Source organism: Leptosomus discolor, chromosome 7 (assembly GCF_034619465.1).
Source record: "Leptosomus discolor isolate bLepDis1 chromosome 7, bLepDis1.hap2, whole genome shotgun sequence".
In the NCBI taxonomy this organism is placed as follows: Eukaryota; Metazoa; Chordata; class Aves; order Leptosomiformes; family Leptosomidae; genus Leptosomus; species Leptosomus discolor.
Window position 1 is genome coordinate 13,987,941 of NC_141397.1, and position 17,758 is coordinate 14,005,698.

The following is a 17,758-nucleotide window of genomic DNA, read 5'->3' on the forward strand; positions in this document are numbered from 1 at the left end:
ATGAAATACTCATTTCACACAGTCTCAGTGAAGTCCTACCCAGTGAGTTTTACTAACAATTTCTCAACTAATAGCATTTTGATGTCTCAATTTGTGTTCTTTGTTATGGAAGCCCAGTCTGATTTCTTAATCTTTGCAGAAAGGGAAAGGTTTGTATTTTTTTTGTAAGATTATGCCAGCTGGTGAGAAAAAGGAACAGAAAAGGGCATAAGGTAATTTTCTAGGTAGTCTAATCAGTCCATGAGTCAAGGTGGCATACACCTGTAGTACCTTAACTCCTAACAGGATAAATCTCTTGCATCCATATAAAGTGGGGATCCTTAATATCCATATCACCTTTGAAAAATGTTGCTAAGGATTTAAGAAAAAAGCTTTTGGTCACTTAGGCCAAGTCAAAAGACTGTACTTGCAGCCCACCCACTGGGATACAAAAATACACTGATCCAAACCTCTGTGCAGGTAATATATGACTACAGAGGCTGAACTACTTGGAAGATAACCTCAGCTATGCTAGGAGAAAGAAAAACAAAGATAATGGAAAAGAAACAGCTATAATAACCATCTGCAGGCACATGTGGCCTTGACTTCAGCACCCAAGAAAAGGAAATTACTTTCAAAATAGCAAAGACAATTTTATAAACATTTTTTCTTATGCTTTTATACGGTGTTGGACTTGTTGCCCTGTTTCTGGTATTAGGAGTGCTGCTTTTAACAAGAAGAGAGGTGTATTCCAGGGTAAGTCTTTCCTTCGCTTTCCTTTCTACCATGCATATTAGTTAAAAATTACATTTATTTTTTTCTTTTAAGAAGTGCTGTTATACTGGTCACTTGGCACTTCAGCCAGCCCAAGGGTGCCAGTGGTATTGTCCTGCACGTCAAATCAGCTTGCGTTGCCTGGGCTACATATCATCCTGTCCTGTGGCTGTGAACAGGGATCTGTCCTAGCTCCAAGCGGCTGTGTGGCTGTGCAAAACAATGATCCCATTTGAAATAAATTAAGAAATCCAACGGTGACCACAGTAGCTTCCCTGGGCTAGGCATAGGTTTTGCCCTTTTGCAACCAGCATAGCTCTGGGCTATCAACAGCATCGTAGGTACTACAAGCCCCGTAAGCAAGGGCATAGTTTGACTGTCCTTCCCTTGGAATGCAATGCCAAATTACACAACATCTGTGTCCCTCCTAAGGCTTGCTCCCCTCCCAGAGTGGTACTAAGGTTCTTTTCTTTTAACAGGACTGGATCCCAAGCCCAAATCATGGTGCAGTCTCAACGCATTCCCAAGCGCAGCCAAGAGGTGCCACAGCTGGAAGCTGCTCAAGGAACCCCAAGGGCATCACAGCACCTGCAGTAGTTTTAAATATGTGGAATGAAAGCCTGCTTTGCTGCCAAATATCTTCTTAAAGGAGCTAAAAGGAGAAATTTGCTGCAACCTGAGTCATTTGTGCCTTTGATACTCATCCTGAGTTTTGCAAACTTTTAGTCATTTTAGAAGAGTTGCACTGAATTCAAATCCTGAATTGCGCAGGGTGTAAATTGTTCTCTCCTAGGAAAAGAGAACAATGGTGTGTACTCCACAACTTTCAGCTGCAGACTTCTCTCTAGCCTAGACGTGAGCCTTGTATAAATTCAGAGCTCACCAATTGTAACTGCTTTCTCAAAAACCTTATTAGTGATCATTAAAAATACTCTTGCTTAGAAGCGGACTGCTATGTGCAAAGCCCATCTTTCCTATTTACTTTGTGACTATTAATGGGATTTTTTAATGTTTATACATTAGTGCAAGGAATAGTGTTAGCATAATTCTAGTGAAAAATAAAACCAGCTGTATCCATTATAAGTGCATTACTGCCAGGAACTGTAAATATGTTTATGCCTGATAGCCTTTTGACTCAATAATATCCTGCTATCTCTGTTGGGCAGGCAAGTTTTTAAACCAAGAAAAGACAGGTTATGATTTTCATAACCAAACTGTGTTTCTTTTTGAAGTACGTTATCTAAATTCAAATTTTAAGAAGGTCATTAAAAAAATCTGCCTGTGATTTTAAAGGAGAACAATTGAAATGTCATCTTCAAAGTGGTGGCAAGAAGGTACAATGTGCATTAAGAACAAGTTATTCCTCCCAGACATATACATACGCAGACAAACCCTGCCATATCATACCATACAAACAATTTTAATTGTGTAGTTACAGTCAATAACCACTCCTAGTCAGAACATTTCTGCATAAAGAAAATTGTGATACACTTATAAAAACAGCCAGCTGTAACAAAATAACTGGTGTTTTCATAGCAATAAACTCATAAAAAAGAAATACACCTTTATACAGAAAATTTATACAGCTGTAGCTTTAAAATTGATTGTAAACCAAAGGAAGACACATTGCAAACATCAATTATTTTCACATTAATTGCATAAGTTTCTAAGGTGATCTATTAGTTTTATTTACCTAAGCTTATTTGCATGATAGTAAAAATTGCATACAACAATAAGAGTGAAGCTTATAGTATGAATTGCTTGGATAACATAGAGCACTTTTTATAGGCAACTGTGTAAAGCACATTTTCTCTATTTAAAACTTTTAAGACACTTTGTTTTACTGCCCATCAAAATACATTTATAAATAGAAAAAAAAAATCAGTATGATAACAAGAGAAGCAATATTACATTTAACGGAAACTTCCAAAAAAATTAATTACAACATGATGCTGCAGGATCTACAAATAAATAATGAGGACTAAATTGTGTTTCACATTTTCTTTTTCATTTTCTTTAAAACCATGTAATAATGAGAATGGAAAAAAAAATACAGTGACCTTTATTTCCAAAAGAAAACAAATTTGAATTACGGCAGTGCCATATAATACAAGGCATTTGTTGGCATATGTTATCTTTAAACTGCATTCCACAGTCTATAGTTCTTTTGTAACATACAATAGAACAAGAGTAACAAACTCTTTTTATTTTATTTTTTTTTTTAAATAAATGTGAGTTTCCAAAGATCAAGTGTGGAGTGCTACAGTAATAATTAAAAAACAAGAACAAAACAGAAACAAAAAACAGTAAATCACAAAAGTTGTAATGCTTGTCTGAAGGCTCCAGAATCAAAATCACTGGTATCATGCTTATTGGGTACACTCACAGTGTATCCAGTGAACACAAATTAATATCAAACAATCCTTAACGCTTCATCTGTTGCTGCGAAGCAGTTTGTAAAACAGAGTAAAACATCTAGTGCAGTCTGCATTATCCTTTTTTCAACTTTTGTGCAAGTTTTGGAAGATTCATTGGCCAAACAATGAATAATAAAGGTTTTTGACAGAACGCAAGATGGAATTTTCATTTCATTAGTAAATACCAGTGGCACTGTTGAAAGAAAATAATACTTTTAGATCAGTCTTTCAATTCAGCATTAATCTCTGTGTTCCCTTCTACCGATAACTCTTCTTCTAGTTTAACTGAGAAAAGCGTGTTTGCATTTTTGTCTTGGATGCTGTCTTCTAAATCCTTGAGCAACTCTTCTTCCTTGTACTCTGCAACATCCACCTCCAAACCAGAATTGTCCTTCAGCTTCCCATGGTGCTTGAGATAATATCGCTGGTTCTGAAAGAACTTGATAATGGTGTACTTGGGCAGGTCAAGCTGAGCGGAGAGAGTCTGGATTGCTTCTTCATCTGGATACAGGCCTACATCTTGTATGAAACTCTGTAGGATCCCTAGGGCTTCAACAGAAATCTTTGTTCGCGGTCGGGGTTTCTGACGATTTTCATCCTCAGATTCAGCTGGTGATGCTACTGTCGGTTGCCTTGGGGGTAGTCTGGGACCTGGTTGCTGTTGCTGTTGCTGCTGTTGTTGTTGCTGTTGCTGCTGCTGCTGCTGCAAGACAAAGCACAGCATTTTTTTGGCATATGTATTCTTGTTTATATTTTATGTTACCAAGAAAATCTGGGGCAGGGGGAAATTGCAAAACTATAAACAAAGGCTTAGTTAAGTTTAAAGAACAAAAAGAAAAAAAAAAAACACAAAAAACCCAAAAAAGGCCCAGAATTAAAATATGTCGGTAACTGCACGCTTCACATGTGTCTATGTGTGTGAGCAGAGACGAGGGATAAAGGGATGGTGGGATACGGACAGAGAGGTGGAAGGAACACTCTGGCTTTGTCTGACTGAAAGTGCCGATGACATGACATCGGTGCAGTTTAGCTGACAAATGTAATGAACATGCTCCATGAGTCAAGTGCAGACAAGACAAAATGCTAAGTAGGTGATATAGTATAGGATTAACTTGACCAGCTTAGCCAGAACTGTAGCAAGGGCAAAGTGAGAAAAGTGCCAGATGAGGGCAAACGCACAGGAGCTCTGCCAGCAGCAGCAGCTGCTGCCCAAAACCAAGGGCTGCAAATCTCTAGCAACGGCTAGACTAAGGGACTGGGGGGAGGAGGGAAAAGGAGAGCATTTTAGCTAAATGCAGAATTATCCCACTGCTGATCTGACCTCAGCATGCACTGAAGTCTCGTCAAACTTGCAAACATTACGACAGAATGCGTTAGCTGGAAGCGCCTAACGCCACGCTGCCAAACCCAGCCTTGGCAAGGACAAAGAGACCTGGAGGTAGGAAATCTGTATTTCCCCTTCTGGCTCCGACCTATCTTGCCTTTGGTCTCAGAGAGGGTCTGTCTTACCTGTGTTCAAGTATCCCAACGTATAAACAAGGAACAAATATATTTACCTGCTTCTGTGTTTGTGCTGGGGATTATTTAGTTAATATTTATAAAGCACTAAGATGCAAAGCTCTAAATAAGTTGAACTATTATTATTAGAAGGGAACATGCTGCATTCCAAAAACTCAGGCAATAAAAATGAGCCAGTATGCACATCAGAAGAATAAGATAAAGCAAATCATGATGTAAATAATTAACAAGAGCTTAAAATGAAGTTTTGCAAGCATGGATTCAGAAACATTCTTAAAAGGTGAGGCACTGAGCCCTAGGGACAGAAATGTTTTTCTCATCCACCAGCAGAGTACAGTACACTATAAGATCATGTTTAAAATCAAAAGTAAATTTATCACTACTGGTTTTGTTGACAATTCTTTTGCTTCACAGCACAGGAAGCATTGGTTAGTAAGATATTTTGGATCAGCAAATTTCTTGTCGTATGGTACAAACCACCAGTTATTATTAAAAAACAACAGCAGCAAAACAAGCAGTTGCTATCACTACATTTCATTTCCCTTTGCGAGTCTCCCCTCAACAATTTTTGGCGTGTCAGTAGTGGTTTCCAAGCTTCCAGTTGCAGCTCACTTGCAGACCCTAAGAAGCACAAAATACTGTACGAACAGTATAAATACTGGAGGAATTCTAATTCTGCCCACTTTGCAGTGCCACTTGTGGTTGTGGAGACTTCGCACAGGTCTCAACAGCCGGTTTAGAAGCCACCGCTTTAAGTGATCTTATTGTAAGATCTGACACAGATGGTAGTGGAATTAGGGCTCTTGCCTCATCCCTATTCACATCCTTTCATATTTTATGGTCTATGAGCAGTCCCATTCAAGGCTTCAGTCCCAAAGAGATTCAAGACTACTCCCAGCACATTAAATTCTTACAAGACTGGAGGCTTTATATATACAGTTTGAAAACTTATGTCTTAGCTACATATTTATGCATCTACAACAATTACCATGTAGAAGAGCAGAGACAAAACTCAGGCCCTATCTCCCAATCCTTACTCTTACAAGTCATATTAAGAGATTACAATGCAACTGCTTATGTGAATAATATTTGTGAGATCAAACACACAACTTTTATCAACAAGGCAAGAAAATCTAAGTAAGTGGCATAGTGGTTGACTGTTTATACTGTGCATAAGCTTCTCCTTTTATCCCCTTAAGAAGCGATTTTATTAAAAACAATGTACATTTTCAAACAAGTGCTGTTTTATTACTTAATATAGATCTTTCTCTCTCTTTTTGCTAAATCAAACAGCAAGTTTCCAGGCTTTCACAATTATTTTTGTACTTGATATCCTAAGGGATTGTCTTATTCAGTTTGCTTTATCTTTAATATACACTCGTGTTGTTTCTGGCTGTGAGATAACTCTATCCTTCTTAGCTTTGTAAATATTTTTCTGTATAGGTAATACAAATGATGAACTGGCTCTTAGCTGAGGTTGGGAAAGCATGGGGTAATATCCACCCTTTAAGAGCAAGCAGTTAAAAGGCTGACCTCAGGTCTTTCATGAGAAGGGGTTAAAGAGTCCCCAGCTCAGAGAGACAGCAGTCCACACTGCCGACCCGGGCTACAGTATTTAGCAAAACAGCCAGCCACGCTCCCGGTTCGCAGCGCGAGCATGTGAGCAAAGGGTGAGCGCAGCCCCCCGAGGAGGGGGCGCCACCGGGGTTGCCCGGGAGCAGAGGGCGGCTGTTTCCAAGCCTCATGGCGTGGGTCCTGCATCCCCTCCTCTCTCTCCTTGACACGGTGCCCTTGTGCCGGCTCACCTGCGGAGCAGCACCCAGCCAAGGTCCAGTGGTCAGCAGGCCTGGTAAGAAAGCGCCTCTATGCTCTCCTTTCCCAAGGGTGGTGGGAGAGGGGCTCTGAAGGAAAAACAAACAAACATTCACTCACCCCAGCCTCAACTGGGGTTAAAGTGGGATGAGGAATCCCCTTCCCTTCACTCCTACCCAGGGTGAGACACTGCTGTTGAGGGTTCAAGCTTAGCTTTTCAACAGCAGAGCAACAAGGTCCTCCCGCTTTGCCGGTAAGGTGTTTGACAACTGGTGCAAAACTGGGCTGCCTTTCGGTCCTGACGCCTGCCTAGCCAGGGACAGCCAGCACGGAGGCTCATCCTGCCCAGCATGCAGGTGCCCCTGCGCCACCACGTCCATGCGAGAAACTGCTGAACCGAAACAAAACCCATGGGTGGCTGCACGCTCTCCTTTCAACTCTGGTGGCGGACAGCAGCGCGCTCTTATCTCGTACCACGAGACCTGCATTTAGCCTGGCTGGGAGGAAAGAAACACTAATTTCCTTTGCTCCTTTTAAAGCTTTTATTTACTTAGCGCTCTACGGGATTGGCCAAGGTAAACTAACCTGAATCTGTTCTGCTGGCACATGGATAATGTGGGAAGGCCTGTCACCATGGTGATGAACTGCATTGCTTTCTTGTTCATAAATGGCATCGCGTTCAGGCTGAGGAAGACTGAGGAACCTTCGGATCATGGAGAGATTCTCCCAGAGGGTCCTGTTTTCTGGTGAGGGATCTTCTTTCCAACGTAACAGCTCACAGAGCCACCCCTTGAAGATAACACCAGCAAAACATTAGTTTTTTTCCTCACTTCACGAGGGGCAAAACAAGGGCAAAATGTACTTTAGAGGTGCTGCATTCTCTCACGCTCTCCCCTGGTAGGAAAGGACTTTCACTGTACAGGCTGGGTGCAAAGCAAATACCGATACACTGAGAGGCTGCTGCGCTATTTCACAGACCCTTGCCAACCACCAGCCTTTTGGAAAGCACCTTCCCCTTGGTCCCACACCACAGCACTGCTGTTTGTTTGCTTAGAAACAAACCGGTTGATGGAGGTAGAATCCCTTACACACTCCCCTTTGCAGGACAGGCGTTTCACAGACACCAGTATATTCTCTCTGCTGTCTATTTCCTTTCATGCAAGGCTACACCCATCCAAGAGCATTGACCTCGTGTTTCAGGAGCCAGCAGGTTGTCTGCTGAGCAATTTTTAAAATCTTGGTACTACTACTCAAAACAAGAAAGTACTTCAGATATCTGCCTCGACTGTAGGGCTGCCTAATGTAAGTCATAGCAGTAGAGGAGCTCCCTAACATCCTTTCAAAAGACAGGAATCCTTTGACTAGATGCGGTCAAGTAATAACATCTTCTTCCTATCTGCTACAAGTAGAGGTGCCTCTGCAGGTGAATATTCAGGGGTTTTCTCATAGACCCAGAAAAAAACAGTCACTCAGCTTTATGTACACTATTAGGGCTTGGGGTGGAGCAAGATATGCTCAAGGTCCTGACATACCCTTTATACCGTTTCCACATCACAGGACAGCAAGTTGCCTAAGAGCTTACCTACTCTAATTCAAATGTGGTTTTGGTATACATACTACGAAGCTGGCTACAGAATCCCCTGCAAGAACGGCAGTGGTTGTGAATTTGCTTCTAAGAGAGGCATATAAGTTCATCTTGAAAATTTAACAATTGCTTTCTTAGGTCTTCTTAAAATTGAATTGAGGATTTTTTTTCTTAATTGGGCACAGGTAGTTTTAGAAGAAGTACAAACACTCTATCTAGCATAGTGTGCACCAGCAGCAATTTTTTGATATATTAAAATTTAGAAACAAAACATTACATGTATAAAACATGCATACTTCCTCTCTTTTAGCTTCAAGGATCTGTTTTCAAAACTAGGTCCATGCAATTTTATTTCTTAATGCTGTAGGAAAGATAATGTGACATTTTATTGAATCAACAAATAATATAAATGTACAGAAGCTTTTAGATCCTTTTTTATGTACTGGTAGTTGAAAAACGGTTTATCTAGACCAGTTTACTATTAGATACAATATATACATAGATACAATATAGATATGTATTTTCTTGAAAACATTCATATCTTCAGCTAACAGTTAATAAATGCAGTGTAAAAATATTGCCACAATAGGAAGAGGTGAAAGTAAACAAATAATCCTAATGCATTCATATTGTATGCGAAAATATTTAGTGAGGTGTGTATAAAAATTTGAAGTATATTCTCTTGGATAGAAGTGGAAAACTGAACAAATGGGAGAAAATGCCCCCAGGAAACAGAAATAATCAAAATGACAAATGTAGAGAGATGGTGGTATCAGAGCTAAGAAAGCAAAAATTAAAATGGGACCAAAATCCACTGGGTGCTCACTAGGTGTGCTAGGGAGGTAGGGGAGAGGAGTAGCGGCAGCAGAAGGGCCCCCCTGCGCTCTGGGGATGAAGCACACCCCAGTCCTTGACCACGTGCTAAGGGTGGGTGCCAGGTATTGCCCTAGGGTTTAGTAAGCTGACTGGGAAATGTGGCCAAACACCTTCATATAGAGCACATATATTTACATAGCTGAATTCGTATGGCATGTTTTTAAAACAGTAGCAAGGGTCTGTGGACTCTCCCTCCCCGTCAGAAGGCACCCTGGGATGTGTTAGCAGGTTAATGTACGGACTCTCCCTGCCCCTAACAAAACTGACACGTTGCTCATGGTTCTCTGCCCCCCCCCGCCATGGCAACATGTGCTGGATTATGCTTAACAGCAGTATTAGTTTTCTGCAGTGAGTTAGAAGAAGTGAAACCAGAAAGCATAAGTAGTTTGTTGGGGATAGAGGAGAGAAGAAGATGAAGAGAAACAAATCTAATTCTTTTAATTGAAATGCAGTTATAAAATTTTTAATTTAAAAAGCCAAAACCAAAACAAAACCAAAAAAAAACCCAGCCTGCCCTGAGGCATAAAAATTATCCTTTGGTTGTCTGGAGTCTGCACTGCTTCACATTGAAACTGTTGGTCCTCTTTCTAAGGGTGGTGAAAGAGAGAGCAGAGCTGACTATCACAGCAGTTTGGTGAGAGCAAAAAAAAAAGACAAGACAACCTGTCCCCTCCCATGACAAATCTCTAAGGTATAAAGACAGACTGGAAAAGAAATTACACCATGCATTTGGAAGCTGTGCATATTTTGTCTGATGAACATGTGAATCAGGGGGGTTTTTTGAAAAAAGACAGTAGAAACTTTTCAAATGTCCAGTAGTAAAAATAATTCCCAAGTAATCACATTTTATGCTGATTAAACGTATTTCACAACAACAGCTTTTGTTAACTAAGAAATTCCTTCTACTCTTACTGTCTTTTATGGTTCTATATTTACTAGATCAGAACTTATTTGTATTAATTACTGATGCCTAACATTGTATTTCCAGTATTTTTCTATCAACTTTTGCACTGAAATAATGCTTCTAATTCCTTATCTAAAAATGATTTGATGAATTGTAACCTGAAGCATGTCTCTGCTAGCCTTGCAGGGAAGCAGTGATTTTGAGATACTGAAATCAGATGCTTCTGAGACAGTACACAAACTAGACTGCTATTCTACCAAAATGTCTCTTTTCCACTGAGTTTGTCATGTTTTTAGAGAAGTAGAAATACTCTGATGAAACATATGATGGGCAACATGGAAACAACCAGCTGAATTCTTCTAAAGGATAGAAACAACTTTTTGGTCTTCATGGTTTATTTCTGAAAATATTTATGAAAGTTAATCTCACAAATATTCTCAGAAGAGACAGTGAATGGGCAGTAACAGAAGCTGTGGGGGGTTATTTTGTTAAGAGGTGAAAGAATTTCTACCAATATGCTTTTTGTTCAAAACAAACAAACAAAACCATAAGTATTATGTTTAGCTTCAGGTTCAGAATTCTGCATATGACACAAAGCTCATTCATAAAAGTCAGCTAAGTGTGAATGTACGAAATGTTTTTGTAAAATTTTAGGAAAACCAATCATATAGACTTTCCTAATGGCAAATTTTAAGTTCTGTAAAATTTGTAAGTTTTGTTTCCATTTGAGCTAAAGAACTATGAACTGGTGTAAATGCACTTGAATCTACAAGTGAATGTAATAAGACTGATTTTTCTCCTTATACTTATTTAAGTCTAGAGCAATTTCTGTCTAGTTAAAACAATTTATTCTGAAAGAGGGCTTGGGCCACTGCTGGCTTTTTTTTTTTTTTCTTTATAGTCTTACAGGAAGTGGAAAGGACCACAAAATAATAAGGAAATATTTATAACTCAGATTAGATCACAACCAGTTTATAGAGCATATATAGTACACTGTCAAAAAAAAAAAAAAGCCTTAAAATAATTAAGCTGATACATCTATGCAGCAAGGCAAACCCCCCAAAACTCTGCAATGACATTGGGAACAATCTTGATTTTAAAACAGAGTAAATTTGCCAGGCAACATTACACTGAATATAAAGAGAGTACAAAGCAAAATATAAACATTAGCCACATGTAAATATGTTTGGAGAACTTTCAGGATGTTACTACTTTTCAAACTGACAAAGTTTAATTTGACACCTTCTGTTCTAAAACCTTTGTTTCTATTCAAAATCACGCCTTTAGCTGCTATCAATCACTATGCTCTTCCTATTACTTAAAATACTGGCATGGGCCCTGGATAAGCTGAAAATGCCATGCAGATGAATTCTGAGATAATATGTTCAAACCTGTTATATACAACACAAATCCTGTAAAGTTATGTATTGTAAACCTACATTTATTGGGAACTAAAAGTCTTAAATCCATCTGCTACAAAGAAAATACTGTTATGCACTTTCAAGTAACCAAGTACCATCTGCAAAGGTCTTGCTACAGTAAGCAAGAAAATGGTGAAAAAAAAAAAAACTATGCTAAACCTAAGATATTTAAAATAAATAAGAGTCTTCTGTCTGGTTTTCTGATAGGGATTTAGTAAAGAAACATTAGACATTAAAGGGAAAAAACCTGTGAAAGCCTAACTGCCAAACTATTGCAGGAAAAGCGCAAAGAGGATAACTGCCAAACATTAGACTCTGCAAGATCCATGAGCATGCTTATTTTAAAGACAGCATCTATGCATTTTATCTATGTATCCAAATGCTATTCTCTCCAGTCTGACCTGTGCTGTGCTTAAATAAAATCTTCTGCTCTTTCACATAGAGTTTCTAATAAACTATTTTTGTATTCTGGTATCTTTCTTGTTAAAAGAAAAAAAAAAAAGATAATTGAAATTTACACTTAAAGTGTAAATACCAACTCTAACTAGATCAAAGAGGGTAGTATTACAATCATGAAAGATGCTCTCTGGGCAAAGCTTTCCAAATCAGCAACAAACACATCTAGTCTGGGAAAAAAGGGCTCCAAGGTGGAGCAACTGAACTCTTTTGTTTGGTGAATTTGTTATAGTGATCATAATTTACGAAAGGATGAGTATTTCTTACAGATTAACTAACAAAGACTCCAACATTTTTTAGGAGAGCTGTAATTTGAATCTAGAAGGCAAAACATTTTAGAGTATCAGTGCTAAGATATGAACAGTTTTTCTTTGGTATAGTATACCTAAGATTATTTTGTATCATTCTCTGGGGCATATAGCATAATAAAAGTATATGGCGTTAAAAGAAATCAGTCTAAATAGGGAGGTATTTGATACAAACATTTTAGCAGAAAGTGTGAATTGCATTTCAGCATCTCCTGTGAACAAAGACTAAGTACATAATCCATTAAACAGTACTTCCAACTCAAAAAAAAAAGAGCATTGTAGAGTAAACTAAAGTAGGCATTTTGAATGAGCACATTTTCAGCAACTAAGTATAAAGCTAGCAATTTATCATTCAGCAAATAATTTTCTACTTTTAAAAGAATCCGTAAGTGTTACTTATGCTAATGAAGACTGTTTTTAATCTGCCCACAAACATGCTAATAGAGGGCAATTTTTTTGTATTTACGATGCTGAAGGCACTCCAGTTTATAGAACACAGATATGAAATTACACTTGGTAAAGTGGGCTCTTAATTGTCTGAGCAACCCAAATCCTTCACCTTTAACACAAAAGCTTATAGACAAAACAAAGGAAAAGAACTCATGGACTAAACTTTAAATATTGACTTTTTCCCTTCAAAAGACATCCAACTTGCTTTACAAATCTCATTTTTGTTCCAAATGGCTGCGTTCATCAAAGTATTTCCATTTCTTTTCAAAACAGAATCCACGTATAAAAGAGAAGAAAAAAGACCAACATCACCACTACAGTATGTGCATATAGTCTTAGTCTTCGGTATTAAACTTGTAAGCTGCTCATTGCACAGAAAGGTTGCTTTTGAAAAAGTCATAATACTTTGAACGAGATACATAATGGTAGCAAAGGAGTACTGAAAGCATTTTAAATTATTTACTAGGTTAAAAGGGTGAAATGGTACTTTAAATACATCAAATTTCATCATCTGGGCCATTTTTTGGTGGCAAAGTGGTATTGATCTTTCCAAATGCTTAAAATTAACTATTTCCAGAAGGTCATTATTTGATTAAAGGCATTAAAGTTGAGGGCAAGAAATGATGCACTTTGTCTTCTTTCCCATTCAAATAATCATGTAATTTAATCAGAACTATCCCTTCATGTCCTGTAATAAAAATGTTTGTCTTAAGATATTGTTCTTTACCTAACATATTAACCTTTAAATGTTATGAAGTTCTTAAGAATAATCTCTGCTTAGAGAAGATTTTTCCATAATGCAATGAAAGCATCTCCAGCATTTAAATTGATAAGGCCAAATTTCCCCTACACATTGATTGGAAAACACATTAAACCCTTCAACTAAGATTTCTCACAGTATTCAACAGGATCAAAAATTCAAGGAGTTCTGAATCAGTAAGCTCATACATGTGGCATTGAGAAGCAAAATAAACAAATGTCACCTCAGCACAAACGAATACAACAAATAAGTAACAGCGGATGCTGCTTTAATTTATCTGGGAAATGCCATTTGTGTTACATTTGTATTATCCAGAAAAATACCACAGGGTAAGAACAGGGCATTTAATTCACAATTTATTTTCAGGCTGAGATTACTTTAATCTGACTTCTTTCTGGGTGAAATACCTGTGGGTTCAGATATGGGAACAAGCCTAGATGACAAGAATGGTCTGGTTTAGCCTTAAATGTTCTTCTGGAATTTCCTGACTGCAGGAAAATTTATTCTGACTGTAGGTTTATCTTTCCTAAAATACATAAAGTGTCCTGGTTATCTCCTATGCAAAGCTGAATAGACCTAAATGCTTCACAGAAGAACTGAAGTCTATGAAAAGAAAGGTCACTGCATGTTTTTATAAAATTTTAGGAAAATTAATGATCTACCAGACTTGGTAGGTTTTTTATACTGACCAACACATTTGTTAGTGAAAATCTTTTCAGTTAGGCTTATATTTTCAAGTAATTTTAAGCACTGACTTCTGTGAAGAACATAATTTTCAGTCATTTTAAAAACTGCTATGAATGTTCCAATAATTTGGGATTTTCCTGTTTTTCTCACAAAATTGAGTCTCTTTAATGCACGAAGTAAAAGCTGGTTTTCAGCCTGTTCCAGAAGATGAGTAGAGATACCAGAATACAAATGTCACTTCTTGAGATGTGGCCTAAAGTGATAATAAATGTTTCCAGAAAGATGGTTGCCTTAGTATTTAATTTACACTAATCAGCCTTAAGTTTCAGGCTTTGCCTTTGAGCATTCCCCTAAATCAGAGGAAGTTTGAAACCTGAAGCTGTCCTTTATCTTCAGATATTTCTGGTTTATCTATTTTACTGGCTTTCATTACTAGAACATTGAAAGGGGAAGCCAGATGTGAATTTTAAGCAAATCTGTATCTGCTATCATAATAGATGAGCTTTAGCAAAACAAACAAACTGAAACCCCCACAACCTCATAGGGCTTTTCAGAAGAAAAGTAAACTTCACTAGCAGGAAAAACTTCCTTTGAAGAATACTGGAACAGATTATGCCATTTCCTTAAATTTCTTATCCAACCATCCACCTGTCTGGATATTATCTCCACCTTTTCTCCGGGTTGTGAAAAACAAATGGCCAAACAGGCAGCAGAGGTACTGATAGCATTTCACCACAATTTTTGGTGATATATTAGGGAAAAAGGATTCCTAATGTCTCTTCTTCTCCCTGCCCTTTCTTCTCTCTAGCTGCAGCACTTAAAAATTAAATACATATTTCTATTCTTTTAAACATCCAAAAAAAATAAGTAAGAAAACGAAACTTGCTAAAGCAACCTCTAAAATTCAACAACAAGCAGCAAACAAGTACAGGAACAAAATGACCTGGACAGCTGTGGTCCTGCTCCCACAGTCTTGTCTGTCGTTTAAGGCCTCTCCCTCTACCAGGAGCTACGGTGAGTGGCTAAGAGCCAGAGCTACCGAAAAACTTGTTGGATTAAGGTCTGATGCTGTAACAATACTGCTAGGTACATTCCCTGTGTATGAGCACTTGAGATGTACCACCAGCTCCATAGGAAAGGAAAAACCTAACCTGTAACTCTAAAGCTGACTGAAAACCTAAGTATCATTACCTTTTAGTTGAGTACAGAGGGAATCGAATAATCTAAATGAAGGCCTTCTCCCAAGCTTGGTTTCTCTACTCTCAGCCTCCTCTACCTTTCTTTTCCCTGTTCAAATGTGTGTTTTTTACAGTATTGCCTTCAATTGCCTAGCAATGATAGATAGGCACAAGCCCTAATCAAAAACATAATATGCATGCCTTTGAAAATCTTACATAAAATGCAACTACATCCATATGTAAAAAGAAGGGGAAAAAGTAATAGATGAAAAAAAAAAGTGGGTGAACCTTTATTCTGCCTTCCTCTACTCCAGATCCTTCCTCTTTCACACACACAACTCAATTGGCATTGTAACCATGAGATACGCGTGACAAAAATGGACTTAACGATAATAAAAAAAATCTAAATGAGAAAAACCAACTGCTAATTATTAAATAAGTCAGTCTTAGTCTGGTACATTACCTTTTATAGTACAGGCACATAAAGTGGGTCAGTGGGTTTCACAGAGGATGACTGGTAATATATGGCCCTTTATCTTTTATTTAAGTAGAGAGAAGTACTGATTTCACTGCAATACCGATGCTTCCCTTGAAAGCAAATACAACCCTAAATCCAACCACGACCCTTAATAGCCCATATTTATTTTTTTCTTAAACATGCAATCAAGTTTTGTATGGCAGCTATATCTGCAGTTTAGTTAAAGAGTCTTTAATAGTCTCGCAATCTTAAAAATCTTTTTTACTACTATCAATGTACAAGTGAACAGCAAATGTTTACTATTATGTTGTTTACAGAGATTTAATAGTTGCTTTGGGGGAAAGACCTCCAGTAAAAAGGCCAGAGGGCCGAAGTGTCACTTCCGTAATTACTTATACGCGTGTATACCACATTGTTAGACTTATTTTTTTAAAAAAGATAATAATTTACCAGAAGGAATAATTTAAATCTTTCGCTTCTTGTCACACGCTTTTTCTTTCCAGAATTCATTCTGGATCAGGGGAAGATCTACCACACACTTAGGAATCACGGGCTCATTGATATTTGGACTTCACTGTAAATTCAGTTCAGCTGACAAGATGTTCCAACAAGTGACATCGTTCCAAAACATACACAGCTCAAATCCATTCTCAGACACCCCTTCACATTTTTACGGCCTAACTAAATGTTTTCATATAGATTTGAATTAGACATTTAAAATATTCCGAGAAAATTTCTTTTAACTTGTCTTTTGCAGTTCAGCTGGCTCTGTGGCTTTCAAGTTTTGTAACGAAGAATGCTTAATGCTCTGATAAAGGTGAGGGGAGTCTTAAGTAAATTGAAAAGAAATTTTCCTCCAGATTTTGTTAACCACAGAAACAGTCAGAAAATTAGTAAGACCCATTATCTCAATGGAGTTTAAAAAAAATTTCAAAATCCATACCTGTGAAAGACAGATGCCTCCGAGCAAATGAGAAGGGAGCAGCCAGAAGCATATGTCTCACACATGGGAAAATAAAGGCAGTGAAGCCCTTAGAAAGCTAAAATACTCCTACTTGAAGCATGGTTGCTTGGGCCATAGCCTTAAAAGAATAGGAAAGTGGATCAAAAGGGAAGCTGGAGAGATCAGGTTTCTCCCTCCTGGGTGGGAACCAACACAAGAGTGTTTTCAGGTCATTTGCCGTCAGGATGGGGACAAGAACAGTCACAAGGGAAAAGCTCCTAGAGAGAGCAGGGCTCGGTGTTAGATGTTCCCTCAGTGGCCAAGAGAAGTGTCAGCCAAGCTGAGCCCCAGCCCCAGCTGTATTCCCAGGCAGCAGCTTTTGCCCTTAAATCAGGCACTACATGGAGCAGTCACACTTCTTCCTGCCCTGATCCCTCCGTCCCATTCACCAGGTGAAAAGGATCAATCCCTTTAACTAGACTCTCTCCTCATATTAAGTAAGAGTAGCAAATGATTTCTCAGAGGTGAAATAAATTGGCTGCCCAAGAGCAAAAATAAAAAGAATCTCATTTAAGCCCTTCATGGCTTTTTTTTTTTTTAAAATAACCGTTTTTATATAAACAGTGGAAAGTTCCTATATCTGTAGAGCTTTCTCTTGCATGTTATGTGTACTAGAGATGTTAAGCAGCAGGCTCAGCAAAATACCTAGTCACCTAAGTAAACCCACAGACATACCTGATATGTGTGCAAATCTCACTCAGTTGGGGTCCAAAACTTCAGGGAATTCTGCTAAGGACCACTCAGTCCAAACATTTTTACAAAGATCCTGAAAACTATTTTCATATGCTTCTAAAATGCCATCCTGAAGTAAGGCAACACGACACTGCACAGGAATAAAAATGAGATGGCCACTGAATAACAATGTGTTTTCAGATAAAATCTGGCAGATTTGGAATTAGATAAATATTTGCAAATCAGAATTCTTCCCCACTTAGCTTGCTGAATGCTTTCCCTAGCCTATTCATTATATGTCAACAGTTTGGGGTAATTCGTAACCAAAAATCTGAAGTTTGAGTTAGAGGTTAAATTTGAAGAAAATAAAAAAATGGACACAATGAAAAATTATAAGGAACAGTGAAATTTAAAATTATCTGGAAAAAAACATTGTCTCCTTTCTTATCTTGCACCTAGAAATCCTGTAACATTCTTTCA

General features: G+C 38.1%; 1 protein-coding gene across 5 annotated transcripts in view; it reads right to left on the bottom strand.

Annotated features, from left to right (window-relative positions):
- Positions 1 to 3,358: 3,358 nt before the first annotated feature.
- The window catches only part of SATB1 (SATB homeobox 1), a 70,111-nt gene continuing 55,711 nt past the window's right edge, over positions 3,359 to 17,758 (bottom strand). The window contains exons 9-12 of one of the 5 annotated variants that reach the window (XM_086467913.1): positions 7,086 to 7,289; positions 6,494 to 6,589; positions 4,727 to 4,732; positions 3,359 to 3,873 (exon numbers count right to left, since the gene is read on the bottom strand). In XM_086467913.1, coding sequence (XP_086324039.1) covers positions 3,391 to 3,873; positions 4,727 to 4,732; positions 6,494 to 6,589; positions 7,086 to 7,289 — 789 coding nt within the window. In that variant the 3' untranslated portion in view covers positions 3,359 to 3,390. The remainder of the gene's footprint in view (positions 3,874 to 4,726; positions 4,733 to 6,493; positions 6,590 to 7,085; positions 7,290 to 17,758) is intronic. The other 4 variants (XM_086467912.1, XM_009951313.2, XM_086467915.1 and 1 more) reach the window with 4 other exon arrangements.